The 20,806-nt window shown below is 48.7% G+C and overlaps 1 protein-coding gene across 2 annotated transcripts in view; it reads left to right on the top strand.

Moving 5' to 3' along the window:
- Positions 1-1,622: 1,622 nt before the first annotated feature.
- The window catches only part of LOC149332134 (uncharacterized), a 76,322-nt gene continuing 57,138 nt past the window's right edge, over positions 1,623-20,806 (top strand). For both annotated transcript variants that reach the window (XM_089557085.1, XM_089557086.1), the window contains exon 1: positions 1,623-3,623. In XM_089557085.1, coding sequence (XP_089413211.1) covers positions 3,481-3,623 — 143 coding nt within the window. In that variant the 5' untranslated portion in view covers positions 1,623-3,480. The remainder of the gene's footprint in view (positions 3,624-20,806) is intronic.

Genomic DNA, 20,806 nt, shown 5'->3' on the forward strand with positions numbered 1-20,806 from the left:
AGGTTCAGAGTGCCTTAGCTAACTGTCGAGATCGTTTTAAACCACATGACACGCGAGTGATAGGTGACTTTTGGAAAGGATGAAGTGATCAAATGAAAACGAAGGAGGCTTTTGATTTCTGCTTTGCTTTGTTGTGTGTGGGAAGGACTTAAAGCCTCGAGAGAGTTCTTTCGATATCTGGACGGAAAAAAGCCTAAGGGAGCAACCATATAAACTAAGGACATAATTGAGAAGAATCGATCATTTTTTCTATACTGGAGTGCATGCAACTTGTACTCATGACGCAAGGTTATTCGGCGACACTAAACTATTACAAGGGCTGCAGAAAGCGGTATCCACCACCACACAACTCCCTTAGCAGAGAAGACTGTCGCGTGGACGCAGCTACAAACGGGCTCGTACCCGAACCTACACGTACTCAGCAAAATGTATCCTACACAATACACTGACAAATGCCCTTGGTGCCAAGAACCATCCACGCTGTACCACATAACGTGGGCATGCCAGAGGATAAGCGTGGTACCCGTTATAACAAACCCGAGTGCGGAGCAATGGGAGGGAGTGCTCTCCAGCGATCGCCGGGTCGACCAAGAAGGTCTGATTCGGCGAGCACAACTGGCAGCAGCTTCCAGCGGAGCCCTGGACTAAGGGCAGCCGACCTTTGTACAAGCAGATGGACGAAGCCATCTGACAGCCGCAGAATAAAAGCAAATCTAGAGCTTAATAAAGTTTTTCGCTCACTCACTGTTCTCATGCTGAAGAAACTGGATTCGCCATATTTCTTTCTGTCTTGGTGGGATGTACGATGAAGGAAAAAAAGCCTTGCACAAAGAGCGCTGCTGAACACAAAAAGTAGCAAAACAAACTGAGTACTTTCGTCGAGAATTGACTTGCATTGAATCACGTGGTTTCAGAAAGCAATTTGCCCAACGTACAAGGAGCCGGAGGAGCTGTAAAAGAAGCCTTTTCTTTCTGCAGAAGCCCTAGAGGATATATATATGGACCGAAGAAATGAGTTCCAATCTTTCTGGGTTTCCAAGAAGCTAAATGCAGTAGCTCATGCTGCGACTTGCTCATGAACAACATCTAAACAGATGAGATTTTGACTCTGTTTCATCCCCAATTTAAATTCATGGCAGCGTAATGAACGTCAGAAAAGGATGCGTATTGTTTTTAGCGCTGATTTTCCAGAAAAAGATCATCGCAAGTTTATGGGCGTCGGTTATGTTCCTTTATGTTGCAGCTCGCACTGCAGCTTTTTATGCCAGCCATCCCTTAAGTTGTGTTTCTTTTGTTTTTTAGTGTATTCCTTCTCTTTATCTTTCATCGTGCACGACACTCCAACTTCAGAGCAGCCATATTTTCAAAAGCAAGCACATTGTCGATCGAAAGCTGTGCCGTACTGCCGGGGTTTAGCCGTTCCCGACGGCGCCATCGCGTCCAACGTCCATTCTGCCGCCGGATAACGAGCAATACGGATTGCTCTTCGGGAGCCGAAGCATGGACCGTACGGCGCAGGTGATAGGGAGCCAGAGATAAGATAAGGCAGAGCGACGGGTGGGGGAAAAGGAGGGGTGGGGGGTTGAGCGCCCGGTTCTGCAAGCGCTGAGATTGTCGCCATGGCCGTCCATGCAGCGGCGGCGTCGCTATCGGGGCGCCGGGTGCGCGCGCGCAGGGAAGCTCAGCCGCGACCCCAGTGACCGTTCCGCGGTGCTCCGACTCTCATCGCTTGCCAACCCTGGGCCCCCGTGCCCGATAGATCCGAGTACGGTGTGCACTGGACATCTAAGACAGCTGAAACCCTGTCCTGGACCCTTCTGGAAGGGCGGCGATGCTCCGTCGTCGTCCAGGACACTCTGCAGCGCTCCTCCAGCTCAGTGCTCTTTGCAGTTCCTCGTCCATGTGAGGGCAGGATTCAGCGGAGTGAGTGAGAACATACGTGTCTTTGGATCGACAACGTGCTGTGCCGCGCTTCTAGTCGACTGACTTGGAGTCCCTCCACGTGTCCTCGAACATTGTGCATTCGCCGTTCAGGATACCACTGCTTCTGGACGGCCTTCGGCGTGCTGTGCAAGAATAGTCCTGGAACTAACGTCCACAGAGGCTAGGAGGAAGACATCGGTGCAGTTGTGCTGCAGTGCCTGTTTTTATCTCCTCGGATTGCTTCCTTCGTTGGTGTCGCTATCGGTTTAGTGAACAGAAGGCAGGTTTACTTTTTGCTTCTGCACTTTAGCTGTTTGCGTCCAGGTTGGAAACGTGCAATACGTCTGGACCAAGTGTGACATTGGCTCGCTGCAGTAACGCCTGAACCTCATGGCGCTGGAAGACCTTGGGTTTGTTCGTTGCGAGGAGTGATTCAAGAACGAAACTAACCATTACTGGAGAATGTTACGTTTAAAGCATTACGCCTTTTTGCACTAAACGTAAGCGGTCACTTGTTGACGTGGCAGAAAAGAAAGGCTTTACGAAAACGCACTTTGCTGTTCATCATAAGGCAGTGAGCTTGCCAAGTCGGGTAGCACAAAGACTGTTCACCTGCGTAATTGTTCTATTTACCAGTTCCTCATTCGTGCCTCGGCATATGCGGGAAAACAAGTAGTCGAACACTTGTACTTGCTCTTACAAACCAAATATAAGCGAAGTGAAAACAAAGAGGGGTCGTTGGGGCTGCATTTGCTACATATTGCCACCAAAATTCGGAATAAAAAAAGGGATACTTCGGATATTTCTATTGGATAGCCACAGTCACAGTCAACGATTTTGTACAAAACACCGAGCTACGTCACGAAGTGCACGGGGTGACATTTGCAGTAGCTACGGAACTTTTTGCCACATGTGTTCACGCTATATTGCAATACAGCACTGTGTGAAGCATTTCAAACACATCGAATATTCTGTTCGTTCAACCTTCAAAACGCTGCAAGCTTTTTATTTTTTCATGGATTGTTTGAAGTGACATCGACTACATTCACCTCGATGTGAGAGTTTTCATCCGCGTTGTCATTAAGCCGAACGAAGAACCAACAGCGAGGACTCTATGTTGGTAACCAAACCATTTTCGTCTGAAGAACTTCCAATTAGCTGTTCTTTAAAGCGGAGTATATTCATCAGTACCATCAATTCGGGTGCATTTCGGAAGCAGTGTCTTCTACTTGCATTTGTCGGTTCGAACAAGTCATCGCCCATTCTGGACATTGCGAACCCATTGCAGTGTACCATAGTTTCTTTGACACAGTACCTTGGACGTGGAGGTTTTCAAGTCTAAAGAAGCGTTCTAGCTTCATCATTCAAACTACAGCTAATAAGAACTCAACGGTTGCATAAAGGTTTCCGGATCATCTCCATTCCCCGACCAAGCTTCCCGGGATAGTGTCGAGACATTGTGAATAACATTGCACTCTGTGGAACACTGTGCATCAAATCTTCGGATTCCGCAAATCTCGCGGGAGAAGCTTCAGCAGCTCGCAGCCGCTTTGATCCATGGAACTGGGTCCCGTTTCGACGATGATGTATGGCGACCGCTGGTCAGACTGTACCTACATGCCCGACACCATGGGTCTTCAGCCGGGACCTTGCGGTAGTGGTCAAGACTCGCAGCTTCTGGATGACAGCCTTGATTACCGGTGAGTGGGCGCGTAAAGATTAACGCATTAGATAACGAATATGCGAATATAGAATTTAATTTTTATTTATTTATTTATTGTTTCTTCAAGGGTCCACAGGGGACATTACATGAGGGGTGAGCAAACAAAAGGGTTAATATGAACACAGATGGTCTTCAATGGCGGTTTTGAATGGAACAGGATTGATGATGGTCGCCACTTCGGATGGAAGGCCATTCCAATCATTGGCTGTTTGAAGAAAAAATGACTTTTTATATGTTTCGGTGCGGGCCCTTTCAGGGTAGACGGCGTTAGGGTGCATGCATAGAACATGCAGGGTTCGTCGAGATCTACTCGATATTACGTATCTTAGTGCAAGTCAGGTACAAAATGAGCTTCTTTAGCACAAAGCAACCTTTACAACTTTTACACGCCATGCAATAACTAAAACTCATCTAAAGGCTGTTCGTCAGGACAGGAAGTTCGTCGTCATCTGTGACGACAGTATGCGACCGACATGGTATTAAGCATTCGACGTACTGCGGTCAGTTGAAGGATTTTCGCTTTTTCATGCTGTGTTTTGCTAGGTATAAGGTGTTGCGTTTTTCGGTTTGAACTGAAGCTGCTGAGTACGAGTTACATTTATCCCAACGGTCTAAGAAAAAAGGAGTAAAGAGGGTGTAAGCCGTTCTCTAGTGCGTTCCCTCATACGAAAGGGAGTGTACTAGAGGACAGCTTTTACTCCCATATAGGCGTAATTGTGTTTAGAGTGCAGAGAAAATTGCCGAAGAAAGAAGCCGGCTAAGAGAATAGGGTGTGCGGGCTACCAAAAGTTTTTGCGCCTTGAGACATTTCTCTGCGATCTCAGGCATACGCCGGCGCAGACTGGAATGCTATACTTCGCCAAGCGTCTACAAGCCTAGTGCCATCTGTCCACAGTCTGCCATCTTCATCTGCTTAAAGGGTAACTGGTTCTAGAATTTAACGAGCTTTGAGGGGTCGAATGTGTCTAACTTGCAGACAAAGCATGCTAAGTCCTCTTGTGCTAACATTTGAAATGGCGATGTCATCGCCGATTAAAATTGCTGCGACCTTCAAGCTTCTCTGCAGCGCTCAGCGCCAAGTGTGGGGTGCATGGTGACGTCATGTATGGTAGTGGTACATTTCCAAAGCATACACGCTTGTTTGGAAGGACGGAAACCAAAACCACTGAAGACAAAACCTACCGAGAGTTGACTGGATACAACTACGCAAGGCAGGGTGTGTTTGACGGCAACTGAAATTAGCAATCTTACCATCCGTGACGTCACATCAAGCTTCAACGCACTCCTATATTGATTTGCAGAGAAGCCTTGAAACTTCATCGTTGGTTACTTCATCACTTTAAGTGCTCGAAAAAAAAAAAATCGGCGTGCTTTGCCTACAGCCTGTGCAGATTTGAATTCCTGAATACAGGAGATTTCTCGAAAAGTGGTTCAGTGATCCAACACTTCCAATGTTTCTAACCGCAGCAGGCCAATGCCAACAGGAACAAATCCTATGGCGCCAAGAAAAATGGATGTCAAGTCCTGGCGTCAGCAAGGGTTTAGCGGCAGTTATACCGCTGCCGTCATTACGACGACAACGTGATGCGTGGCCGACTCCTTCTAGATTCCTGCCACGGTCATATTCTCAACTTTGCGATATGATAATTTGTTCTTGGGAAGCATCCGCACCTCCAATAGTTCCTTCTTTGAATGATAAGAGGGAACACCGTGTCGTATGCAAGAAATACACGGGAATTTATCGCAATCGCATGAAGTACTTCTGACTTGAAGGCGACTAAAAGAAAGGCATGGTTCTGCTTGCCTAAGCGTGGCAAATGTATATGCGTTCCGCGCACATCTTTCTTTGGCGCGTTTAGCATTCGTTTCTTTACTTTTTGTGTTGCCATTCTCTAAGGTATAAACACTGATATACTTTTCTGAATCACGGCTAGAGAAATTAAATCCAACTGCTTTACTTTTTCTCACAGTGAAATCATTTCCCCATGCAAGGATATCCCTAAATTCGACCGTGCCTACATAGGACTGCTCGTGCTAAAAACAAAAAGATGAAAGATAAACTGTAGGTGACTTGTGACTTCACAGGGATGCCATATATATCACCAACGAAAAAAAACTTTTTCTGTTGAAAACAATTTTATTCAGGAAAAAGAAAAGAAAATTGTGTTCTGTAGCAAACTTCAGTAAAAGCCCGCCAAGTTTTCTAAAACAAAAATCCGAAATTCCAACCAGTACTTAAACAGAAAATATGCGCCCTTTCAAACCAAATCAAGGTTATTTCATCATGTTAAAGGTGGTCGTATATATTACATAAGGAATGAGGTCATAGTTTCAGCCACTGTTTTTGGAGCTCCAATACAGTTTGTGATTCTACCTGGCACTACTGATGGACTGAAGCAAAAGGTATTCCAACATTCATAACTTTCTAAGGCAGCACGCAGCATCTTTAAGTGCTGCGTGCTGCCTCATAATTTGGATGACAAGAGGAAGTGGCTATATATGTTGGGCCATATGACTTCTTAACCTAGAATTCCTGTTTCTTTCTCCGAATGTCCTTAACCACTTTTTATGCACTGAACACCCGCTCTATACGAAGCAAGCAATAACAGGTATCCATCACTCCACTGCCAAGACAATGAAAAGGTAGCATCAAAGTTTCTCCCTCCATCACTTCGTCGTCGCTGACCCCTTCATTACAGCAGGCTGAAAAAAGAAAGCTAGTAGATGTATTGAGCAAATATGTTCATCTTTGCAATGAGTGGTCTTACAGCCCATCTTCTGCATCTCCGGTGCCCGGAACTAATGAGACCATTCATCTGGTAGCGTTCGGAATGGTCATAGAGAGAGAGGGAGAGAGAGAGAGAGCAAACATTTATTATGCAAATAAAGTGACAGGATGAGCCGGCGCAGATGGAGAATGCTGGCATCATCTTGGTCGGCGTCTCTAGCCCGGGATGCCGCAAGATTCCGCCGCCTCGCGAATCCCGGCGTCGGAGGGCAGCTTGTGCCGTCGCACTAGAGCACTCGAGTAGGAAGGTCTCCGGAGCCTATTTAGGGGGGGGGGGGGAGTGCGGTCTGTGTTGACAGGCCCACACCATGCGGGATATAGAACAGAGCTGGTCGCAGTGTGAGCACAAAGGATTCGCTATCGGGTCACAGCGAGAAGCCATGGAGAGAAACCAGTAGGCGTTCGTCTGCAGCTGTCGTAGAATGTGTTCGTCTGCCTTCGACGGCCCCTTTCCGCTGGAGGGAAATGGCGATGCCTGTCTTTGTAATTGTCGATGATTTCTCGAAACCGCAGAGGTGGTCGGCTAGGAAGGGGAGTAAGCTGTTCTCTAGCGCAATCTCGTTACCAGGCAGGGTATATATGCTGCCCAATCCCTGGGGTAGATTTCCATCACTAAAAATACGGAATACTTGCGGCTGGTAACGGAACGAATTTCCTCTTCAAAACATCCGGAGTTCTCGCAAATGTGAAGATTTCAACCGAATTTTTAACCTCCTCTATTTGCTAATCTCAGAACCTCCGATGTCGCGTTTAATAGCCTCCTCCCATTGCTAACTGCATCAAGCTACCCATATTTTGTAGTGGGAATATAGCTCCGTTGATAACAATAAGCATTCCGTATATTTAATGATCGAAGTCTGCTCCGAACTTTGGCAGCATATTCTACCCCGAAATGGGAATGTACAAGAGGACAACTTACTCTCTTTTAGAGCGCAGCTGTTAGGTGCCCCTATCCAGCGTTAGCCGTCGTAGTCGTCGGCGTAACCAGTTGTTCAAGTAACGAAGCGGAACGCCACCTGGAGGGTGGCTGCCACAGTAAGATCCCCTAGGCTGGCCAGCAGCGTGACAAGCCATCTGCCAATAGTGGCAGGTAGCGTGTGAAGAGCTGCGCTCATATTTCGTATTACCGACCAGCGTAATGGGCTGTTAATCCCATTACGAGACATGATTAGGAGAAATGGCGGGTCTCAGGCAGGTTGAGCCCCTGCCTTAATACCCGGATATGAAGACAAAAGCTCATTCCTAGTTCTCGCTCCTCTCATCTACTCGATGTCGATATGGCGCTAGTTCATTCGCTGTCGTATTCAGGAGCAACTGTAATTTCGCTACACTCACACGTGAAGGTTATACAGTTAACACACTGTTTCGTGCTTTGCGGCTCCTAGCAGAGATCAGTGTTGCGTCTTTTGACAGTTATTACTGCATAAGCTATCCCGCCGTTCCTCAACGCGGCCGCTAGTAAAGCGCTTTTTCGCACGATTATTCGGAGATTTTAAAATTGCGCGAAGATGGGACGACTGCTGTGCTCTGTGTGGTCCTGTTCGTGCCTCGTTTTGTCGTCTCGTCTTATTCGCGCAGTTTTAAAATGACTGAATTCAAGAACCCACTAGCCGCACTTCATGCGTTACTTCAGCACGACTATTCGTTTGTACTGTAACGACGAAGAAGTTCTTGTTCCGGCGAAGACGACGACGAACTTCTGACCGTTGTGTTGAGCGGCATTGCCATCGCTTTGTGTGTGAGCTCTCGGTGCTCGACCTGTGTGTCTACGAGGCCTGTGTCTCTGCGTCTACCACCGGTGCCCTGCTCCTCTAACCGTCCCAGTGCCCATCTTACATTTACGCCTTATTTGGCCCCGGCTCTTCGACAGGCTATACAAGATCAGGTTACTGAGGCGCTTCCATCCTTCCATCCTCCGCCACCTGTCGCCGCACCCTTGATTTACGCCGATGCTGCTCCTAGGTCTGTCACCAGTCCCATGCCTTGCGCCGACGTCGCCCCAAGACCTGTAGCCGGTCCTCGGACATACGCCGACGTTCTAGTACAGCCCCCGCCGTCGTCCTATCCTACAATGTACGTGCCTGTGCAAGCGTCGGCACCTGCCCTGCGACCAGCTCGAAGAGCAAGCAATCCGTGGCGCACCAGTGACAACCGTCCTGTGTGCTACACTTGCGGAGTGCCTGGCCACGTCGCGCGCTACTGCCGTCGCCATCTCCAAGCGCCAGCCCCACGTGCGCAATCTTCGGGGTACTGGCCTTCAACCCGTCAGTATTCTGAGCCTGTCGACCAAACGCCAAGTCGTCCTTACTCCCCTGATCGTTCAGCCCTCTCCAGCCGCCGCTCCCCTTCGCCTCGACGCCGCTCTATCTCCCCCATGCGACGTCGCCCTGATTCTCCTCAGCAGGAAAACTAGGCGCCGCAGTTCCGGAGGCAAGAACTGCGCCCCCGTCGAAATTTCGAAGACCTCATCGATCACCTGCAAACCTTATTGATGTTTTTGTTGAGGGCGTGTCTGTGATGGCTCTGATAGACACCGGTGCAGCGATTTCGGTAATGGACGAAAAGTTATGTACTTCTTTAAAGAAAGTTAAGACGCCAGTTTCGGGACTCACGCTGCGCACGGCCAGCGCACAGCCGATTACGCCGTTAGCAGCATGCACCGCTCGAGTTCGAATCCAGGACACACTATACTCCATCGAGTTCGTCGTGCTGCCTTCTTGCTCACATGCTTTAATTTTAGGGTGGGATTTCCTGTCGCGTCACGAAGCTGTCATCGACTGCGCTCGCGCAGAAGTTGAGTTCTCCGCTTTGCCTAATGTCTCGCCAGACGCTGCTCCTTCTGTTCCGTGCGCTAAAGCCGTCGTCACTGAAGACATCATCCTTCCTCCCAGCTCCACTGCGCTTGTAAGCATCTCTTGTGACTCTGTTTGTGATGACGTTGTTCTCTTCACGCCAGCCTGCACTTTCCTGCGCCGCAAGTCCCTCCCGCTGCCCTACGCTGTGCTCACTATTTCTGCAGGCCTTTCCGTGCTATGGGTCTCTAACCCGTTTTCCTTCCCTACTGCTTTGCGCCATGGCGAATGTCTCGGCAGTTTACAATCTATTGCGTCCATTCTCACCTGTGAGGACCCCGCCGATTCACCTCATCTAGCCATGACTGCGCTCAGCCCTCCATCTTCTGCGCCTGATTCCTCCGCTACAGACCTCTTCCTTCGCTCTATCGACACCGATCTTCCTTCCCCGCAACGGACGCAGCTTCTTAACCTCCTTCACCAGTTCAGCTCCTCACTTCGCCATTCGTGACAATCTCCTTTACCGCCGCAACTACAGCGCAGATGGTCGCAAGTGGTTATTGGTTGTTCCTCGCCACCTCCGCTCGCAAGTCTGTGATTATTTCCACGCTGACCCACAATGCGGACACGCAGGAGTATTCAAAACATACAATCGGATCCGGCTGCGTTACTACTGGCGCGGAATGTATAACTTCATCCTTAAGCACATCCGCTCATGCCTGCCCTGCCAACGTCGCAAGCGCCCTGCCCACCCTTCTGCAGGCGAGTTGCAGCCACTACCTTGCCCACCGCGCCCATTCGACTGCGTAGGCATTGATTTGTATGGACCTCTTCCCTACACTGCAGCCGGTAACCGTTGGGCTATCGTCGCAGTTGACCACTTGACGAGGTATGCAGAAACCGCCGCCCTTCCATCCGCCTCAGCGTCTGACGTCGCCTCCTTCATTTTGCGACGGTTCATTCTTCGCCACGGCGCACCGCGCGAACTGCTGAGTGACAGAGGCCGCGTTTTCTTATCGGAAGTTGTGCAAGCCTTGCTCCGCAAGTGCAACATCATTCACCGAACAAGCTCTGCCTATCACCCGCAAACTAACGGCCTTACAGAAAGATTTAACCGTACCCTCGGCGATATGCTCTCTATATACGTCTCATCAGACCATTCCAACTGGGATCTCGTCCTTCCGTATGTGACGTACGCCTACAACACCGCAACGCAGTCGACTACTGGCTTCTCTCCGTTCTATCTTCTTTACGGCCGTCATCCTTCTGCTCCACTCGATACCATTCTCCCATACCAGCCTGACGCATCTGAGTGTACTCCTATTTCGCAAGCTGCACGACACGCAGAAGAGTGTCGCCAAATCGCCCGTTCTCTCACATCTGAGGCCCAATACCGTCGGAAATCCCGCCACGACAGCCAACACACGTCCCCGCACTTTTCTTCTGGTAGCCTCGTGTGGCTCTGGGTTCCATCCAGTACTCCAGGCCTCTCCTCGAAACTCCTTGCGAAGTTTCATGGCCCCTACCGAGTTGTGGAGCGCACCTCGCCTGTTAATTACGTGGTGGAACCGCTGATGCCGTCTTCTGATCTTCGCCGGCGCGGACGCGAGACTGTTCACGTGCAGCGCCTAAAGCCGTATTATGACCCTGCCATCTCACCCACCCCGTAAGTCGCCAGGACGGCTCCTCTCCTTCCCGGGGGGGCAGTTGTAACGACGAAGAAGTTCTTGTTCCGGCGAAGACGACGACGAACTTCTGACCGTTGTGTTGAGCGGCATTGCCATCGCTTTGTGTGTGAGCTCTCGGTGCTCGACCTGTGTGTCTACGAGGCCTGTGTCTCTGCGTCTACCACCGGTGCCCTGCTCCTCTAACCGTCCCAGTGCCCATCTTACAGTACGAATATTCGCTACTTACGTGAATATTGATGAAAATATTCGAATCTTATTAGATTCGTTCCTTACCTACACCATCCGTATTCGATTCGGTTTTGAAAAAAAGTACTATTCGGACGCTCAGAGAAACTAACTTTGAATTTAGATATTTTGAATATGTGTTTCGTGCAGTGCTAAAAGCACTCTCATTTGTGTAATGTCGATTTAACAACAAGTAAAAAGTTACCAGGCGACTATCGAAGACGGAGTCGAGTTTTCTTTGAGAACTCATCTGGCTGGGTTTAATCATAATGTGAAATTGTATACGTCGACCAAAAAAATATAAATTCAAGAAGATTGTGAACAAGGCTTTCGTACTTGAGCCGAAACGTCTTTTTTGTGTTTGTTTTTGGTCAGAGTCGACAATTTCGCGTTATTATGACTGTAAAAGTTACCGCGAAGCACTCTTTAGTGACCTTCGCTGAGCGAAACGCGGAAAGTCGAAAGGGTCACCATTGAAATCAAGCTCAAGCGCCTTCAGTGGCATTCTCCTTTTTCACACCTGCCTCTTGCGTCAGTAACGACGTATTCCAATTGGGGTTCCAGAACAGCTCTCCTAATTTTCTTTCTCTTGTGTTGTGTCTTTTCGCTGCCTTTAAGATGACTCAGTACCAACTCTTCCACTCGTCAGCCTTGCTGTATTAAGCATACGCGCGTTGTCGAGGCGCTTGTTATCGAGACATGCTCAAAATGAAGTGGAAGATGTGCCCGTGGGGGTTAGCAAGCACCTCCTTCGAATAGAGAACAAAAGAGACCCCCGCATATCTTGGTGCACCCCGTCCGTGTCACAGTTGCAGGTGTTCTCAGCGCATTACTCGCGCGGCGTCAAGCGTTCTCACCTGGCAGGCAACGAGTCAGATAATCCGCAGTTGTTGTCTCCGCGCTTCGAGCACCTCGGGAAAACGAGGACCCCCTCCAATCACGCTCTTCTCCATTCAACAGGCCCGCAGATAAGCGGACATGTTGTTGACCAAAAGGAAGAAAAAGAATGGCCCTTCAGCACTCGACGACGAGGGTTTTCGGAGACCTCGTTACGAGACTGCCGCACTTCCCTTTCTGGAGCTTGCTTAGGATGGATACGGATATATATATAAACTTGGCAGCAGTAGCACTCTCCGTGTGCTGTCTATACTTACTTTGGCGTTTAGGCCTGGGTAAACGAAGAACTCTGGCGACGCTCCGTGGTTTGCCTAAGTGAGACGAAGAGTTGGTTACGTACGCATGTGGTCGAGCGGAACGCGTAGGTTCTGTTCGAGGAAGGCGAAACTTTTCCTCAACAAAATGTAATTTTTGGGCTTTGATGATGTATTAATGGAGTACCGAGACCATATATGTTATATTAGTATACATAAATCACTTATAGGGTGCCGTTTACACGTGGGGGAATAATTTGCATTCAAATTTGCTTTCTAATTTTCGATATTTAAGTGTTTTAGTTTACTCTTAATGAGATGACAAGAGTTAAAAATCAACTATGATGTCTGTTTATGTATTTCTCACCTCATCTTAGGCGTCAGAGACACCATTCGGATGTTGAAATTAAAACGGGAGCAATGTGAGAGAAGAAATTCAATGATAAAATACTTATCGGGAGTACGGGAACTTCACGTGGCGAATTATGCTCATTATTGGACATGCATATACCTATATAAAAAAAGCACGGAGACAACTAATATTTCGTCTCTCTTTCTCAACTCCATCAAGACATTTCCGATGAAAGGCGGAAAAGGAACATCAACTGGCGAGATATGATAAGTACTCTAAGAGTACTTGCCTCGTCAGGCAAAGTATGCCTTTTGCCACGTCACCCTGGACAACCTTTTCGTTGTCTTAAATAAATTCTGAATGAATGAATGAATGAATGAATGAATGAATGAATGAATGAATGAATGAATGAATGAATGAATGAATGAATGAATGAATGAATGAATGAATGAATGAATGAATGAATGAAAGTATTAGAAAAATTGCGCGGAAAAGCACGGGGAGTACAAGAGAGTCTAAAGCTACTGACACAGTGCAGACTTCTCTTTACAACATCATCTTTTATTCAAGAATATAACGAGGGACCTATTTACCTTGCGGGAGTTAGCTTACAGTTTATTAGGCTTATAAACCACTCTCCTTGTTATGTCGCGCAGATTTTAGGAAACTCTAAACACATCAACGAGCCCACCAAGAATTATTGTGCCTTCCACTATGTCTCATTGGCTGGGGAACCAGCGTATACAGCCTCTGAGACCATGGTCGAAGAACCAGGTGCCGGCTGAGACGGTCTCATATCGATGGGGACCAATTAAAGATGACCCGTGCGACGGCCGATGTACGTGCACCTTAGAGAACACCTGGAGGTGGAAACAAACAAGGATAAAAAAAATATTTTTTTTCGTCCTTCAGCTGGAAAATAATCCGGCGCCCGCCTCTACGGCGGCTCCCACAGCCTTTACCATGCCACTGAAGAATAGGGACGTTAAACCGAGCATCGATACCATACCTACCATGCCAATCCTTACCATGTCATACTATGCAACTTCATACCGCATCTTGCCATACCACATAATACCATGTCATGTCATGCCATAAAATACCGTACCATACTATATACATTACCCCGCTATTGCATGTCATGCCGACCATACCTACCATGCCTCCAATACATGCCGTACCTACCACATATACAATATAGCATTCCATACCTACCGTGTCTAACATACATACCATACCTACCACAGCATGTACCTTATCATAGAATATCGTACCATACCATACCACACAATACCATACTTTACCATACCATACCATACCATACCATACCGTACCGTACCGTACCATACCATACCATACCATACCATACCATACCATACCATGCCATACCCTACAGCACCATACCATACCATGCCATACCATACCATATAGCACCATACCAAACGAGGAACCACTGACTGCGTATCTTCGTGTTCCAAATCTTCGTGCGTTGTTGTCTTCCAGCGCGCTGCTAAGATGCCGCCGTGTTTGCTCAAGGCAGAAAGCAGCGGCCCCCTGTCACGAGTCTCCTTCTCCTCTCCTCCCAACCTCCCGTACCTTCACCAGGGTTTGCCGACCCGACCCGAACACAATGGAAGAAAAGCAAGCCCACGCTTATCGTCGCCCCGGGGCTGCCTCTATTCTTTTCTCTAGTTTCTTTCATTTTCTAACCGGCGTCATTCTCTCGTTCCTCGCGCATCTGGCTTGCGGGACGTCCTCGCCGTCTTGTTCCTTTTATCTGCCGGGACTCGTTCCTGTTGACGAGATCTCCGCGAGCACGCACCAAGCATGTGCGTTGCCCCGGCTTGTGCGGTCACTCTGCACCGGCTGCACCGAGATATTCGAGTGACCTTCCACCGTAATCGTTTACGGTAGTTTTAGGGCAGCTTTAGAACGTCTCAGGTCCTCTTGTTGAAGCATGTCTTGTCTTGTCGCTTTTCTCCGACCGTTGTTCATTTTGTGCTGTCCCCTAGTTTGGCGCTTCCAAATGCTAATAGCGCTGGCCCAGTAGCCATACTATGCTGCCAGATAAACCTAGATACCCAGGTCGCCTATGTCACCTATGTTGTACATTTTGCCTACATCACCTATGTCACCTATGTCGCCTATGTCACCCATGTCTCCCATGTCGCCCATGTCTCCTCTGTCGCCCATGTCTCCTCTGTCGCCCATGTCTCCTCTGTCGCCCATGTTGACCATGTCGCCCATGTTGACCATGTCGCCTATGTTGTCCATGTCGCCAATGCCGTGAACGTCGCCTATGTCGCCCATGTCGCCTTTGTTGCCTAGCGTTGTTATCTCTCCAACTAGTCAGTTATGCAGCAACACACGAAGATGACATGACGGCCGAGGAAGCTGAAGGAGTCTGGCGAAGAGCGGGAGGATGCTATGGCTCGTCAAACACTAGAAGCAACGAGGTACACCGAACGCGCTGCCCAGCCGGAGAGAGAGAAGCGGCTGAACGCAGCTGCACGTAAGGCATCGAAAGCTGCGAGGAACGCTGAGCGCTCTGTGCAGCTCAGAAATCCGGCTCATTGTAGAGACTCCTCAAGCCGCGGAGGCGAAGAAAAGAAGGAAGGAAGAAAGGCAGAAAGAGAGAAAGGAAGGAAGGAAATAGGGAGGAAGGAAGAAAGGAAGAAAGAACGAAAGGAAAAAACGAAGACAGAAAGGGAGAAATAGAGAAAGGAAGGAAGGAAATAAGGAAGGAAGAAAGAACGAAATAAGGAAAGAAGGAAAGAAAGAAAGAATGGAATGAAGAAAGGACGCAGTAAAGAAAGAAGGATAGAAAGAAAGAATGGAAGGAAGGAAGGAAGGAAGGAAGGAAGGAAGGAAGGAAGGAAGGAAGGAAGGAAGGAAGGAAGGAAGGAAGGAAGGAAGGAAGGAAGGAAGGAAGGAAGGAAGGAAGGCCATGTGCGCTGTTCACATCAAAGACCAGGGCAAGGTCACATGGTGTAGGGAGGGGGCACGTTCATTAGTCCATGGAACTGGCCAGTACCCGAGTTCGGATGCCACACTGTGTGAGCCGTCCTAGAATGCACTATACACTTCCTGCAATGCATTTCATGCTTGCACGTAGTCTAGCTCCACGATCAGAGAGTCCGGTTTCTTTAAGGTTATAGCCTCTTAAGACTTTCCAAATGCTGACGCTTGGGTCAGTTTAGTGTTTAATCTATGAATATTCATGATGATGCATGTACTCAAAACCAAATAAAATGAGAAGAAAAAAGGTATACTACAACACACATTAGTTGTCCCCTCTCGCCTTATGCGACGCGTTTGTGTGAGCTATCGTGCACTGCCAGGTTAAATATAAGTAATGAACTAATTTGCGAGATAGGTTACCTGTTCTAAATTACTGAAATGCGTCTGATAGTTTTGGCTTACCGCCCGCTGCCTTTCTTGAGTTTTGTAAATTTCTCCGAACATGAACGAGTTGGTGCTTCACATACTTTACCCTAGTTACATGGTATACATACAAAAATTACCATTCCAAGTAATGTCAGATTAAAGGACAGAACTATCAAAAAGAAATACATGTACAGAAGTCTTCATTCCAGGCCGCAGATGAAATAGTGTCGAAAAACCAAACCGGTGTATCATTAGACCGGGGCCAGATCGATTGGGAAATCGCGGCCACCGGTGCAAATCTGTTCCGAACGGCCCTCCTCTCTACGCTCCTTCTTACCGTCGTTAACTTCTACTCGTCACCCCACCCCCAGCGCCCTCTTTCGGGGCCTCAAAACCCACCCTGTTCTGTGACCACACTCCCAGGTGGTTCCCCCTAATTGTGCCGACAATTGATACGTGCGCCTGGATTGAGCGTGCGTCATCAGGCGGGTGGGCGGGAGGGGGGGGGGGGGGGGGGGGGGTCGGACCTTGCTCCTGTCCGTTTCCGACGTGCGAAGCAAGGTTATGTGCAAGTCGCCCCCACTGGAGCGGCAGTCTTTCGATTACGACTTGCTCGCTGGCACATACTACGGACTTTTTCATTGGCTGCACGCAGATGTCAAAACACCTGCTGGTCGGACTACTGCGGAACAGTGCGGAGAGCTCCCGATAGCAGGTACACACAACAGGCGCGCACAACAGTACAGCGAGCAATATGGTGACGTCCAGGGAGCTCATTGCAAAGATGTACATTCTTGGTAAAAAGTCTTAAGGCCAGATGCTTTTCGTTTTAGCCGCATAACAGAGCCACTGCGGCGCTATAAAGACCGAATGACCTTGAGATGCTAGCGGAAGGTTTCTTCTGGCGTTAGAGAAGCTTCCTGCTTGACTTGTGTTTTGAAGGAAACGCTACACGGAGCATTCTGAGAACATTCATTTCACTGAAGCTGAACGCTGTGGCCTCAAGACATTCGACCAAGACTGAACACTAAAACTTGATGTTGCTTTATGACGTTTCTTGGGGCGTTGTAGGAGGTGGAAAGACGAAGGAACGTGAAATACGCAACCAGAGGCTGTTTAGTATCGTTCCCAGAGTTGCGATTTCGAAAACCATCCCTAAAAAAAATAATGTCCAATGTTTGATCTGACTTTAGTTCTATGGTGCGTATTTTCCTATTCTGCTATTTGCATGCCTAAGCAAAATTGCGCGCAGTCGCCGCCGGCTAACACCTGGCAACGTTCTCCCGATGTATACGCTTTGTCTAAAATTAAGAGCACAGGGTGGATTTGCTTCTAAGCCGTGCAGTGAGGCTGATTATCCGTCCCTATGCCAACAAATCTTTTGAGTACAACATAAATTCTGGTTCTTTTTCTTGCGCAAATTAGAACTTCCACTCAAGTTACAAGAGCCCTTGTACACGGCTTAGAATCAGAGCCCCATGGGCTCAGTAAGCTTTTCATGGAGGCTGTACATGAATTTGATGTTTAGTCCTGTCAGGATCTTGCAGCTGCGATCGTTATTGTGGCCGCTCGGTATTATTTGGAGACCTTGTTTGGTCGCAGTACCTTCCTTATCAGCAATATTGGACAGGCGTGCATTTATTTTTTTACATTAAAAACTAATGCTTACCACACGTATTGCTGATTCATTTGTACCTTGTGTAAAGCTATGGGTAGCTGATATGTCGCCTGAGATCAACCTTGTTTCATCTGATCAAGTTTTCTCTTGATGCAATTACTTTAGGGAACATACCGCAAGTTTAAAACACCCTTTTTAACTAAAAAAATCGCTGTGTTATTCTTTGCTTTCGTATTGCATAATGCGCCTAAACAGGATGCACACAGAAGCTGTGCAAGAAGTACATTTCGTCTAATATCCGGCCTGTAGCAGCGAGGAGCATGTCCCGTTTATACCCGGCTCTCCGGGGCAGAGAGAATGCCACGGCTTGTACCCGACGCCTGGCTGTAGCCGTGAGACGTCCCGCATAGCTACCGCCATACTCCTGACAAGACCTAGCCACTGATTCGTTTCCCGCGTAATCAGAGCACGCAAGGCCACACGTTAACGGATACGGCGGCGGCATCTTCCACTCTACATTATTGATTGTGTCGAACGAGGCCGCACCTGGACCGGGAGTCGAACTACTGACCTCCGACGAGGACACGCTCAAACGGTGTTAACACAAACTAGCTGACCGCAGACGCTCTACCGATCCCTGCTGCTCTGGGCACGTATCCGAGGCGCCGTGTGACCTCGCCTGTTTGTAGCGTCGCGCTGGGTTTGCGCACTGCGGGGGCATTGTGCGGTGTTGACTCGCTGGCGCGCGCGCGATGGGGTCTGCGCCGATAGCGACCTCGGCCACCCCCTTCGTGTATCACGTGGACAGCGTCAGTCTTACCCTTTGAACGCGCATGCCGGTTCACGTGCGCTTGTTTGTCACCGGTGGCAAACTGTGCCCACCTGTTTTTACTTACTCGATATGTTTACCGTACTTACTGCAGCGCGCGGGGGCATATGCAACAACGTGCTTATTTCTCTTAGATTGGGCGATCGGGCTGGCATGTTCATGGCTGCCACCGCTGCTTACGGAATACGCGAAAGCCGTGCATAACTTCAATGCTGGCCAACCTACTGGAAACTACACAGAGCCACGCTTGACGAGCAAAACGCCGCGCACTTGGCAATAGGCGGAAGATGTAAAAACATAGCTGTAGGCCAGACTGAATGTAGTTACATATGCGTCGCGTGGCCATAGGAAAAAACACGAAGGAGCCGTGGTCAACGCTTGGGGACAAACAGCGGAATCTCGAACGTTCAGAGCTAAGAAAAATACTCAGGGCAGAGACGTACAGTGCTAGCCCAGGGTGACATGAACTAAAGGAGGTTCCAGAGGTAGTCTGGAATATGAAGGACCGTGTCGTGCCAGCAGTGGTGAACTGACAAAATAAATATGGCTGATTAACTCCCGCACAAACGTAAAAGAAGGCACACACGTAAGAAAAGTGTATCCAACGCTGGACCAACATAAAAGGTTTTGTCCCACCCTGAACGGAAGGTTGAGTCACAGGACTGATGTGTACGAGCATTGCCTGAAATACTACTTAAGGTGAACCCTTCACTATAGAAGCCAGGAACACGCCGCAAGTCCTGTGCATAAGGCGTGAAACGGCACAGAACGATACAGAAATAGGAGCGCATTGGCATTTGCACCCTTTGCGGTTTCTGTGCGAGAACTGCCTGGATAATTTCTTTGGAACAGCATCGCTGATTGGCCGGAACGAAGTGACGTCACCAGACCTGAGGTTTCCCATTGTCTAATTGGCTGGAGGAGAGTGACGTCACCAGAATGGAAGTGTCGTCACTTCCGGTCAAAACGTAACAGCTGCTAATGAGATCGCATCGCGAACACATAATGGAATTAGGTGCCCTCGTTAATTTTTTTTCATATCTCAGCTAAACGTTCCGCGAAACTTCCAATCACTATTAACAGTTAAAATTTGTGGTGGAAGAATATTCCTGTCAGTAAATGTGTGAGACGAAAATGTCTGAAGATATGCAGCTTTTGCAACAGATCTTTAGCTCGCATCAGTGTAGAGGCCCGGACACGTTCGGAAATTAACGATATCGCCCGCTCCAGCGGTTCCCATAAGTATACACCTCCTCCCGTAAGTGCTGCTCCGCTCAAAACGTTCGAAGCCCGGTATATATACTATCTGATGAATATATATAGGCTATGCACCGACTCACGGGAGCCCCGCAGTCTCCGGAAGCTGTGGGAAGGTGGGAGGCGATGGACGATTAAGCCCCAGAAACAGCGTTTACACCGACGGGAGCGGGTTGTCCCTTATTGGGGAGTGAAATTTAGGGAGGTAGGGACGCACAATCACCGCAGCGGGATTCATTTCGGAATCGGCTTCCGTCCGCCCCGCTCGCTCGAAGTCCGGCGGGCAGTTCGAAACCTTTCGGCGGATATGCACGGGAAGGAAGGCTGGCGCTACGGATTCAGCGTAATTAGGGGAAAAAGCAGAAACCGGTGAAGCAGCCCGGCTTTTGCCACGAGTACATTTAGGGAGAGGACGCGTGAACAGCGGAGATTCAGTGAAGCTCACTCCGCCTCCTCCTTCTTTCCTTCTTTCCCACCCTTCCCACTTTCCCTTTAGCGTTAGTGGAGATCCCCATTTTCCGCTCCTTTTCCAACCTCCCTAATTTTCCCGCGCACTCCGTCCGTGCAGCGACGGTTTCAGCTGAATCCCGCTTGATTCCCTAATTTGATGTCATCGGAACCGAGAGGGAATACTCGTTTGAGGGGTCGGTGCGCGCCGTTAATGCACTGCTGATAGAAGCGAAGGTTTGCGGGTGGAAAGGAGTCATATATTTGGGTAGGTGCCCAGCTGAAAACGAGGTTTTGGCGTAATGCGTTTCGGAATCGACACGTCGCGTTTTTCGTTCTTTCTGCAAGGTTGGCGGGAGCGTATTTGAGAGATGGCTTGATGCTCGTCGAAGAAAATGGGATCTTTCCGAATGTGAAAATTACGTTCTGGTGGAAGCTGCGTTTTAAACAAAGCAGAGCGTTGCTATGGTAACTGCCTCGGCAAAAGGGGTAAAGGGTTGAAGAGTGTGCAGCATGATTGCATTGTACTTTAGATCCACTAATGCGCCGTGAAAAGAGATTTGTGGCACTTTGTGCTTGAGAACGTATGCTCTAAAGTCTCTTGAGGTTCGATGAGATTTTGGATT

This window comes from Amblyomma mixtum, chromosome 8 (assembly GCF_055824585.1).
Source record: "Amblyomma mixtum isolate Tamu chromosome 8, ASM5582458v1, whole genome shotgun sequence".
NCBI classification, from domain to species: Eukaryota; Metazoa; Arthropoda; class Arachnida; order Ixodida; family Ixodidae; genus Amblyomma; species Amblyomma mixtum.